The sequence below is a fragment of the Ranitomeya imitator genome, chromosome 1 (assembly GCF_032444005.1).
Source record: "Ranitomeya imitator isolate aRanImi1 chromosome 1, aRanImi1.pri, whole genome shotgun sequence".
Lineage (NCBI taxonomy): Eukaryota > Metazoa > Chordata > Amphibia > Anura > Dendrobatidae > Ranitomeya > Ranitomeya imitator.
Window position 1 is genome coordinate 211,889,332 of NC_091282.1, and position 12,596 is coordinate 211,901,927.

Consider the following 12,596-nt stretch of genomic DNA (forward strand, 5'->3'; position numbering starts at 1 on the left):
ATTTCAGGAGTTATTTACAAGTTTATGACCACTTATAAAATGTGTTCAAAGTGCTGCTCATTGTGTTGGTTTGTCTCCTCCCACTCCTGACACACTGATAGCAACACCGCAGAAGAAATGCTAGCACAGGCTTCCAGTATCCATTGTTTCAGATGCTGCACATCTCGCATCTTCACAGCATAGGCAATTGCCTTCAGATGACCCCAAAGATAAAAGTTTAAGGGGGTCATGAGATCTGGAGACCTTGGTGGCCATTGAACTGGCCCACGATGACCAATCCACTTTCCAGGAAACTGTTCATGCAGGAATGCTCGGACTTGACACCTAAGATGGTGTACCAACACAGCAGCAGAGAGCCGACACAATAACGCACACTATCTAAGGAGGCATAGAGCAGGAGCGCTGCCCAGGACACCTACTTCCTATATTCACAAGGAACACGCAGGCATTTCCTTCTATAAGGCGGCATATTGAGTAAGACTGGAGATCGGACGAAACGTCAATTGAATATAGTCGCTTAAACACGTTTTTTCTTCTCTGCTCTACGAATATTCTACGTGACTACATAAATAATTACTTTTTTCGCATCAAGTTACGGATAGAGTGTGCAGTGAATTCTCTTCGTAAGGACACAGAGCGGTTACTGTACCACGTCTTCCTTGTATGAATTTTTAAAGATATATATCTGAAATAAAGCTTGAAGATTTTTCTTTATTATTGGATGTGCCTGTCCACCATTTTTTGCATTAATATGGTAATCATTTGCTAATAATACTTTTTTTAGATTTTTTAAAATTATAATTAAATGCTTTTTTTGCCATTTTATTACAGCATTCACTCACTGCAGAAAGAAAAGTGCACACTTCTCTTACATTAATGCTCCATTTTTTGAATCCTCTAAAAAATTCCTAAAAAAATTATTTATGTTTGTAATCATTTTTAGTTTACTGTAGACCATAGTTTGCAGAATTAATGTACTTTGCTGTGCTACCTGAAAGCCATTCCATTGAATTGCTAAAGGCCCCGTCACACTGAACGACGCAGCAGTGATCCCGACAACGATACGACCTGTCCGGGATCGTTGCTGCGTCGCTATGAGATCGCTGGTGAGATGTCAAACAGAGCGATCTTCCCAACGACGCAGCAGCGATGCGGCGACCTGTAGCGACCTGTACAACGACATCGTTGGTCGTTGTGACCCTGTCACATGGCTGCTATGATAACGATACAGACCTCGATGAGGGACGTCTTGTGTGACGTTGTAGTCACACAGGCGTGCCTTTGTGTTCCCTTTTCCGCCCCCATTCAGTTAATTGGTGGTCGCTACTGCGTTCTGATTGGTCGGCGGCCTAGCCATATGAGGCGACACGATAGCTCTTCCGTCCTTTGTTCCTGAGCGCGTGGTGGTGGATTGCAGATCGTTGTAGAGTTCTCCGGCCTGCGACTTCTAGCGCGTGGTGTATTGCAGATCGTTGTAGAGTTCTCCGGCCTGCGACTTCTATTCGTTTCTATTCTTCAACGGTTCTTTGGATATCTATACTTTGTGCACGGTAGGTATCGTTTGGGGTTTCAAATGCGTTTCCATTCCCTTTCCATTCCCTTGGCACCTATTATTCTTATATTTTTGCTCTGGAAGGAGGGAGGGAGTGCTTTGTTGGTATCTGTGTATATATATTTTAGCACATGGAGCCATTTTAAGTAGTCTCGTGGGCACAGATAGGGTTACTAGGCCTTATTTTTTAAATAATAAGTTTGGCTCTATGCCGGTTCCATTTGCATGGCAGGGGTACACAGCCTGCACTGGTGTGGTCAGTGGAGGACTATTGGAAGGATGGACTGCAGACTGGCTGAGATTATTAGCAGTCCAGGCGAATTGTTCTCTATTTTACATTCACAGTAGTGTGGCTCATACATAACTCTTTTGAAATTCAAAATGTTGTTTAAAATTTTCCATATATGCTCACTGTATGCTATTCTTTCTTTCAGATGTCTTTCAATACCGAGGAGTTTGTTCGGGAATTGATTGAGATGTATAGATCCCTGCCCTGCCTTTGGCAGATTAAATCCGCTGAGTACAGCAACAGAAACAAGATGAGGGAGGCTTTTGCCAAACTTGTTGCTCTGTTTCAGCAGCATAACCCCAGCGAGAAGGTGGATGAAAGTGTAGTCCGAAAAAAGATCCAGGGTCTAAGAACTGTTTATAAAAAGGAGCTCAACAAGGTGGTGAGGTCAAAGAAGTCTGGTGCCGCCACAGACGAGGTTTATGTGCCATCGTTATGGTACTTTGACTTACTTGGCTTCACCCGTGACCAGGAGCTCCCGCGTACAATGGCATCTTCAATGCGGCAGACCCTGGATGAAGACCCTGTGATCACGACTGACACCCCTGTTGGAGATGTAAGTACCTTCTTTGCTTGCTTCCCTGTAAAAAGCTTTAAAACTTGGTCTCTCATGCCATAGGCGAGTAGAAAATAGTAACTAAATTTTTTCCTCTTTTATTATGCTGCATTTTATCCAAGTTATCCCTTCCACTTCAGATAAGTGCAATCCTTAACTTTTTGACCCCACTCAGTGCTCATACGGTTGAATTAAAAAAAATCCTATCCTGTACTACTAGTTCCTCCACTTATTTACTTCTAAATTTTCTGTTCCTGCAGCAAAATCGCCATGATGATCAGTCCACCCCGACCGGTGACAACCTGCTGGGACATGGACCAAGCCGGGTGGAGGCTAATGAGGGGTCTATTGAAGACCCTGCACCCTCAACCCCCAACACAGCTTATTTACCACGTCGAATGAAGAATGGTCATAAAAAAAAGGACACAGTGTCGCCATCGACAGAGTTGGTCACTTTGGCCAAGCAAATGTTGAGCCAGCAGACCAACAGTACAGGGGACAGCTTCGCCAACTTTGCCGCTGACCGGCTAGGGAAGCTGCAAGCCGCACAAAGAATCCATGCCGAGAGGGTGATATTTGAAACTTTAAGTAAAGCGGCAGCTGGACAGCTCGATGAAAGTTCAAGTGTGCACAGTTTTATGGAACGTGATCCGTGTTCATGGCAGCAAATGAATGAAACACCTGAGGCAATGCGTGGGACACCAGCACACCGTCATAGATCTCATCTGAACATGCCACTTGCCCCTCCACCACAATATCCCCGGTTTTCCCATTCTTTTCTTGGGCAATTATCATCTCCGCCCAGCCAAGGATTTTTGAATGGTGAAAACCAGTATGAAGAATTATAGTTGCATTAAATAATTTGGGTTATAAGTATAATTGTTGTATAGTTTAGTTATTTGATATTAAAGAGTTAAATTTAAATGTTACTTTATGTTAAAAATTGTTATAAATAAAAAAATTTTGATCATTCAAAACTTGCAGCCTGCTTTACTGAATTCAGCATATAGTTATTAGCAGGTCTAGTAGGTGGGGTTATGTGCTGGGTGCATGTATACAGATGCATACATATAATGAGTGTTCGTGATGGAATTTGTTGTTTTTAACAAAGCGTACACTTCAGGGGATATTAAATTTTTTTTTTTTTATAAACAGTATTAACAACCAACATCCTAATAAAACTTTGAACAAAAGCATCAACATAACAAAAAAAAAAAATTAATGGCTGCCGCTCTGCTGTTGTGCAGCCACAAAACGATCCAGCATCACTCCGTGCTGTTTGACTTGCTCAGCCAGCCTCCTGTGTGATGCCTGGAGGTCCTCTAATGTTGGGATTTCTATGGAGGGAATGGTAAAACTTAGTTTTGTACATGCATCAAACTATCATGTACGTGTTTGTTATTTAACACTTACGGTTTTCGGGTACATCGGGTGAGGAAGAACTAAGGGACCACCCGGATCCTCTGGCATCACCGCCTAGGGAAAGATACAACACTTCATAGTACACGACAGTCCTATCCTTTACGAGTTGTATGGACCTATTTTTTAGTGCAATAATTACCGGGGGACATGACTTCACCCATGTCACGGAGTGATGCTGGCGACCCTGTTGGTGACGAGCCTGTCGTTGACTCCTGCTGGGGCTCCGGGTCTGCTGGTGCTGGAGGGAAAAAAAAATTATTACATTATTACATACGAGGCGTGCGGAGCCGAGCCTGGTGTGTGTACGAGGCGTGCGGAGCCGAGCCTGGTGTGTGTACGAGGCGTGCGGAGCCGAGCCTGGTGTGTGTACGAGGCGTGCGGAGCCGAGCCTGGTGTGTGTACGAGGCGTGCGGAGCCGAGCCTGGTGTGTGTACGAGGCGTGCGGAGCCGAGCCTGGTGTGTGTACGAGGCGTGCGGAGCCGAGCCTGGTGTGTGTACGAGGCGTGCGGAGCCGAGCCTGGTGTGTGTACGAGGCGTGCGGAGCCGAGCCTGGTGTGTGTACGAGGCGTGCGGAGCCGAGCCTGGTGTGTGTACGAGGCGTGCGGAGCCGAGCCTGGTGTGTGTACGAGGCGTGCGGAGCCGAGCCTGGTGTGTGTACGAGGCGTGCGGAGCCGAGCCAGGTGTGTACGAGGCGTGCGGAGCCGAGCCTGGTGTGTGTACGAGGCGTGCGGAGCCGTGCCTGGTGTGTACGAGGCGTGCGGAGCCGAGCCTGGTGTGTGTACGAGGCGTGCGGAGCCGAGCCAGGTGTGTACGAGGCGTGCGGAGCCGAGCCTGGTGTGTGTACGAGGCGTGCGGAGCCGAGCCTGGTGTTTGTATGAGGCGTGCGGAGCCGAGCCTGGTGTGTGTACGAGGCGTGCGGAGCCGAGCCTGCTGTGTACGAGGCGTGCGGAGCCGTGCCTGGTGTGTACGAGGCGTGCGGAGCCGAGCCTGGTGTGTGTACGAGGCGTGCGGAGCCGAGCCAGGTGTGTACGAGGCGTGCGGAGCCGAGCCTGGTGTGTGTACGAGGCGTGCGGAGCCGAGCCTGGTGTTTGTATGAGGCGTGCGTAGCCGAGTCTGGTGTGTGTACGAGGCGTGCAGAGCCGAGCCTGGTGTTTGTATGAGGCGTGCGTAGCCGAGTCTGGTGTGTGTACGAGGCGTGCGGAGCCGAGCCTGGTGTGTGTACGAGGCGTGCGGAGCCGTGCCTGGTGTGTACGAGGCGTGCGGAGCCGAGCCTGGTGTGTGTACGAGGCGTGCAGAGCCGAGCCTGCTGTGTATGAGGCGTGCGGAGCCGTGCCTGGTGTGTACGAGACGTGCGGAGCCGAGCCTGGTGTGTGTACGAGGCGTGCGGAGCCGAGCCTGGTGTGTACGAGGCGTGCGGAGCCGAGCCTGGTGTGTGTACGAGGCGTGCGGAGCCGAGCCTGCTGTGTACGAGGCGTGCGGAGCCGTGCCTGGTGTGTACGAGGCGTGCGGAGCCGAGCCTGGTGTGTGTGCGAGGCGTGCGGAGCCGAGCCTGGTGTGTACGAGGCGTGCGGAGCCGAGCCTGGTGTGTGTACGAGGCGTGCGGAGCCGAGCCTGGTGTTTGTACGAGGCGTGCGGAGCCGAGCCTGGTGTGTACGAGGCGTGCGGAGCCGAGCCTGGTGTGTGTACGAGGCGTACGGAGCAACACTCACCACGATGTGGAAGGCTCTGTGACCGGATGTTGGCTAGGCGCTCACTGGACCTGTACTGCAGATCCGCCAGCTTCTTCCGGATCTGTGTACTGGAGCGCTGCACCCCAAATCTCTGGTCTAGGCCCCAACTGATCCTCCGCAGCACAGCCTGCTTATGGAGGACGGGATGCTCTTGGTGATTCTGACACCCATAATCACGGGCATCTAATTCAGTTATGAGGTAACGCACTTCAGCGTCACCCCAAGGCGTTGCACGACGCCTGGCCGCCATTTTGCCGCCACTAGTGAAAAGCAAGGCCACAGCACTGTCCTTTCACCCGCCCACAACGCATCAGCGCCGTAAACCACGCCCACGACACATCAACGTCACCGCTATTATTATAGACTACGCTGCTGCGTTCGCGAAGGAAGCGGTCTGTATTGTAATCTCCAGGTCACAACGAAGACGCTACTGCGTTCTGAATGTGACGCATTCTCAATACAACGTCTCCGGTTGCACTGGTAGACTGGAGTGTTGGTGGTTTCATGTATGGATATGTATTAACCCCTTCCCGACCTGTGACACAGCGTATGCGTCGTGAAAGTCGGTGCCAATTCGACCAGTGACGCATATGCTGTGTCACAGAATGATCGCGTCCATTTAGATCGGGTGAAAGGGTTAACTCCCATTACACCCAATCTGCAGTGTCAGGGGGAGTGGTAGTTTAGCCCGGGGGGGTGCATTTTTTAGAATGGTGTCACTTTTGGGTATTTCAGCCATATAGACCCCTCAAACTGACTTCAAATCTGAGGTGGTCCCTAAAAAAATTGGTTTTGTAAATTTCATTCTAAAAATGAGTAATCGCTGGTCAAATTTGAACCCTTATATGTTCCTAGCAACACAAAAAAAATTGTTTCCAAAATTGTGCTGATGTAAAGTAGACGTGTGGGAAATGTTATTTATTTTGTGTCACATAACTCTCTGGTTTAACAAAATAAAAATTCAAAATGTGAAAATTGAGAAATTTTCGAAATTTTTTAAAAATTTTCATTTTTATCACACATAAACGCAAAATTTATTGACCTAAATTTACCACTAACATGAAGCCCAATATGTCACGAAAAAACAAAATCAGAACCGCTAGGATCCGTTGAAGCGTTCCAGAGTTATTACCTCATAATGGGACACTGGTCAGAATTGCAAAAAACGGCAAGGTCTTTAAGGTCAAAATAGGCTGGGTCACGAAGGGGTTAATGTTTAGGTAGGTGTTTAGATTTGTATGTATGTGAGTATGTATTTGTATATGTAGGTATCTGTGTAGATTTCAATGTTGATGTATATGGATGTATCAGTAGACATAGGAATACATGTATGTATATACGGGCCCTTACTGCAGAAAGAATGAGAAACAAAGCTTTTTCAAAGTAAAACAAACAGTTTATTAGACAGATCAGTGCAACAGTGTATAAATGTCAGTAGTAGCCCACTATAAGTTCTGATGCTGCCAAGTAACAGCACCAGGACCGTTAAAATATTGGCAGTAGTTGTCTCGGCAGGTCTTCGCATCGTGGGTGTTTCGGCCAGGTAACAATGGTTGAAGGCCTGCAATTGCGGGATCATTTGCGCGCCATTCACCGAGCTGCACTTCCCCATTTAATAGGCCCACAGAGTCCATGAATCCAGGAGGACTATACGCCAAAGCATCGCGACGGCGAAGGAAGTTGTGAAGCACACAACAAGCCAAAACAACAGAGTCTATCGATTCAAGCTTCATGTTAATAGGCGTGTGGAAAACTCTGAAGCGATTGGCCATGATACCGAAGGCATTTTCTACAACCCGACGTGCCCTTGACAAACGGTAATTGAAAATTCTTCTTTCCTCTGTTAGATTTTTTTGGGGGAACGGTTTGATAAGATTGGGATGAAGCGGGAAGGCCTCATCACCGACAAAAACAAAATTAAGGTTGCCTCTAGTCTCGGAGTTGGGAGGCAAGTGAAGGTCATAGTTGTTCAAACGCTCTCCAAAGAGTGTGTGCTCTAAAACGCCACCATCGGAAACCCTTCCATTCATGCCAACATCTACATTTATAAATTCATAATTCGCGTTAACAAGGGCCATCAGGATGATGCTGAAATAGCCCTTATAATTAAAGAAGTAGGATCCGCTGTTCAGTGGTTGAGTGATCCGGACATGTTTCCCGTCCAAAGCCCCACCACAGTTTGGGAACTGCCAAAGCTGCTCAAAATCGGAGGCAATCTTTTTCCATTCCTCCTCCGTGTTGGGAAACTGCATGTAGCTACGTAGACTGTGGAAAATCGCATCACATGTCTCTGGAATTAGAACGCTGAGCAGGGTCCTTGATATGGCTGAAGAAAAATGCAAGTCTTGCAGCGAGCGCCCGGTGGCCAGGAATCGCAGCGTGACTGCCAATCTTTCATCGGCCGGGATGGCAGCACGCATCACTGTATCCTTCCGTTGAATCAGTGGAGTAATTCTTTCCAGTAAATGTTTCAAGGATTCCTCAGACATCCGCAGATAGTTGCGGAAATCATGAGGATTGTTATCCTGAAGCTCTCTTACAAGTTGCATGTGGGACAAATCAGACCTCTTCTGCAGCCACTCTCTGGTCCACATGCGACGCTTTCGTTTAGAACGCCTCTCTTGCATCCGGGCCTCATCTTGACGCCGAGCTTCCTCAACCAGCAATGCAGCAAACACAACAGCACACTGCGCATTGTTCATGATGCTGCACACTGAAACACATAAAAGAAAAATAAGATAAATTTAATAAATAAAAAAAAAATTCAATTACGTTACCATGCATTACAGAAAAGACCCCCTAAAATATCAGCCCGTGTAAAAGTATATCTACACAGATAGCAGACAAGCCCTCACTCCATCCCTCCACAGCAATGATAGCAGGAAATTATCTTTAGTTGCCCTGTATAAAAATTTAGGGGAAAATGAAAACGCACTTGCGACCCCAAATACATACCATACACAATGTATAAGTTGTCAGAAGAATCCTTGCAGAACAGATTATCGAAATGGAAGAGGAGTCGCAGGCCGGAGAACTCTACAACGTTCTGCAATCCACCACACGCTCAGGAACAAAGGACGGAAGGGCTATTATGTGTCGCCTTAAAGCATGGCCGCAAACCAATCAGAACGCAGTAGCGACCACCAATCGGAACAGAATGGGCGCGGAAAAGGCAACGCAAATGCACGCCTACATGTCGGTGTCTGAGTCGTCAATGGGGTCGTTGGTAGGTGTCAAACAAAGCGATGTGTGTTCCCCAGCGGGACCTCAACGATCGAAAAATGGCCCAGGCCATTCCGACATGACCAGCGATCTCACAGCAGGGGCCTGATCGCTGCTACGTGTCACATATAGCGAGATCGCTAGCGAGATCGCTGTTGCGTCACAAAAATTGTGACTCAGCAGCGATCTCGCTAGCGATCTCGCTATGTGTGACGGGGCCTTAAGACTCCATATGGTACGTTGATAAGCCTACATTTCTTACTAAGTGCTTCGCTATCTGAAAACAAGAGCAAAGCTCAAACAAAGTGAGTCATCTATTTTTGCCTTTGCATTCACTGCATGAGAAAATGTGGAGGTGTTAATTACAAGAATTTCACTGAGTCTTGACTAATAGCAGTGTGTAAACAAATGAATGTCATACGCAGATACAGAAAAGCTTTTACTAATAAGGTAAAACTAGCAATTAGAGCTGACAGTAAAGTAATATGAGGATACTGTGCCAGCAAAAATATCCTTTAATGCAGCTCTTACTTACTGGAAAAAAAAAAACATTCTGCTTCTTCTCGTCCATATGGAAAGGAAGGAGCTTCCAGTCATTCATTCAAAATGAATTAATTGCAAATTGGTGAGCAAGCACAGAAGCTTAAATCTCTTTGTATAAATGCACTGACCCTTTTTCTCAAAGGAAAAGACACTCAGTTTCTCATTCCCTGACCTTGAAATAATAACAGAGTTCCTAGTAGAAGGAAAATGTCACTGATCATATAACATTTTAGAAAAATGTCTTTCAAATAGCATTTACCGTGGTTAAATCCTGACCTGCTTCCTGTTCACATTGTATTTTTATCACAGTTGTTTGCATATGTGTTAACACATATAAATTCTTTTTTATATTATATATAACAGCTCTGGCAAAAATTAAGAGACCACTGCACAGTTTTATAAAATCAGCTTCTCTACATGTTTGACAGCCATTCCATTCCAATGTCAGTTGAATTTCAACCAGTGTACACCTCATTCTACTTACCGTGCTTCTGGTTAGGTGATCACCTGAACCAAATCTTATTTAACAAAGGAATCTGTAAAAAACACTGCTGTGGTATTCACAATCCTCTTGCAATTAGACAAGCTGGGTGGCAAAACAAGTGCTAGTAACATCACAATGATAATAGGAATGAAAAAATAACTTTTACCCATACAAAAGGAGTTGAAAATAAAAATCTTGCGTGAGGAAAAAAAGGGCTCAATTCTGGCTTTACTAGCAGAGGGACACAGTGAGCGTCATGTTGCCTCCATCCTTAAAATTTCTAAGATGGCAGTCCATTACAACAAGGTCAAGCAGCAGACATTGGAGACAATAAAGCTACAGACCGGCAGAGGGAGAAAACAATTCTCCACTGACCGGGATGACCGTCATCTTATTCGAATGTCGCTCAGCAACTGCAGGATAACATCAGGTGACCTACAAAAGGAATGGCAAATGGCAGCTGGGGTGAAGTGCACGGCAAGAACAGTTCGTAACAAGCTCCTAGAGGCAGGGCTCAAGTCATATAAAGCTAGAAAAAGCCTTTCATAAATGAGAAGCAAAGGAGAGCCAGGCTGAAATTTGCCAAAGACCATAAGGATTGGACCATAGATGACTGGAGTAAGGTAATCTTCTGATGAGTCTAATTTTCTGCTTTGCCCAACACCTACTCATCTAATGGTTAGATGGAGACCTGCAGAGGCATACAAGCTACAGTGTCTTGCACACACTGTGAAATTTGGTGGAGAATCGGTGATGATCTGGGGATGCTTCCGCAAGGCTGGAATTGGGCAGGTTAATCTTTGCGAAGGATGTATGAATCAAGCCGCATACAAGGTTATCCTGGAAAATTAGTAGATTCCTTCTGCTCAGGCAATCTTCCCCAACTCTGAGGACTGTTTTTTCCAGCAGGACAATGCGCCATGCCATACAGCTAGGGCAATCAAGGAGTGGATGAAGGACCACCACGTCAAATCCCTGCCATGGCCAACCCAATCAGCAGACCTGAACCCCATTGAAAACCTCTGGAATGTAATGAAGGGTAACAAGCCATCAAACAAAGAAGAACTGCTTAAATTTTTCTATCAGGAGAGGCATAAGGTCACCCAAAAGCTGTGTGAAAGGCCAAAGAATAACTGCCTACATTTTTGCGCCAGAAGCAGTGTGAAAGACTGGTGGAAAGCATGCCAAGATGCATGAAAGTTGTGATTAAAAATCATGGTTATTCCACAAAATATTATTGCTTGGAAATGTGGAGACATGTTGTCAGAAGTTTATAGAATAAAAGAACAATTTACATTTTACTCAAAAGTATACCTATAAAGAGAAAAATCAGATAAGGCTTCTTATCTGCATCTCAAAAACATTTCTAGAATTCACCCTTTTCTTCCTTTTGACTCTGCCAAAACTCTTACTGTTTCACTCATTCATTCTCGTCTGGACTATTGTAACTCTCTCCTAAACGGCCTTCCTCTTTCCAAACTCTCCCCGCTCCAATCTGTCCTGAGTGCTGTTGCCAGGATTAAATTCCTCACCAACAGTTACACCGATGCCTCTACCCTGTGCCAGTCGTTACACTGGTTACCCATCCACTCCAGAATCCAGTACAAAACTATTACCTTCATTCACAAAGCACTCCATGGCTCAGCACCACCCTACATCTCCTCCCTGGTCTCAGCCTACCAGCCTACCCATGCTCTCCATTCTTCTAATGACCTGAGGTTACCATCCTCAATAATCAGAACCTCCCACTCCCGTCTCCAAGTCTTTTCATGTGCTTCGCCAATTCTTTGGAATGCACTACCCAGGTTAATATGATTAATCCCCACAGTTTAAATGCATCCCCTAAAAACGCATTTGTTCAGACTGGTCTACCGCCTCAACACATTAACCTAATTATCCCTGTGTGGCCCATTCATATAAGTTAAACCAAAATCAGGTTCCTTGCATCATGTTCTCATACAATTTATGAAGTTAATCGCCCTCTATGTCTGTATTGCTACATACTTAGGCTGTTAACTGATTCATGCAGCTTTACATGAACACTCGATCCTTACACTACAACGAAAGCAATTGTTACCATCCACCTCTCGTGTCTCCCTGTTTTCCTCATAGTTTGTAAGCTTGCAAGCAGGGCCCTCATTCCTCTTGGTATCTATTTTGAACTGTGATTTCTGTTATGCTGTAATGTCTATTGTCTGTACAAATCCCCTCTATAATTTGTAAAGCGCTGCGGAATAAGTTGGCGCTATATAAATAAAATTATTATTATCTTTTTCAGCAAAGACAAGATATAGGGATATGACACTACGTATCTGGATAGATATATAGATAGATAGTCATGTTTTTGTATTGTATCTTTCATAGTTTATACTATGAAGATGAGTGAATTAAAAGCAATGTGGAAAAATTACTGTTAAAATGCAATCACTGCCATATTTATAGCATTGCTAATGATGATGTTATGCTGCAAAATGTTTAGGTAGCTCCAAACTAATAGCTCATCAATCCATGTCAGGATTATAATATGTATACCTGTCACACAAATATACTATTCCAAATAAGGACAGCATATCATTCCACTAGGCCTAGTTTTCAATTTGCTCAAATGGCAGAAGAAATAATTGCACTGTTTGGCTAATAAATCGTTCTGCTGCCTGTCCTTAAAATTGACTGACAGCTGTTGTGCATCTGCATGTATGTATGGTGGCAGTCAACCACAGGTGAGAAGGGCAGGAAATGTTCATAACTATGATTTATGTTCTATCATCTAAACCAGTGTTACCAAACTCCTGTCCTCA

At 45.6% G+C, this 12,596-nt stretch overlaps 1 protein-coding gene across 1 annotated transcript; it reads right to left on the reverse strand.

The window, feature by feature from the left end:
• Positions 1-6,954: 6,954 nt before the first annotated feature.
• LOC138657687 (uncharacterized) lies at positions 6,955-8,230 on the reverse strand. The gene has a single exon (XM_069745387.1). It carries the CDS (start codon positions 8,174-8,176, stop codon positions 6,995-6,997), a length of 1,182 nt encoding a protein of 393 aa, XP_069601488.1. The 5' UTR covers positions 8,177-8,230; the 3' UTR covers positions 6,955-6,994.
• Between the last annotated feature and the right edge of the window lie 4,366 nt (positions 8,231-12,596).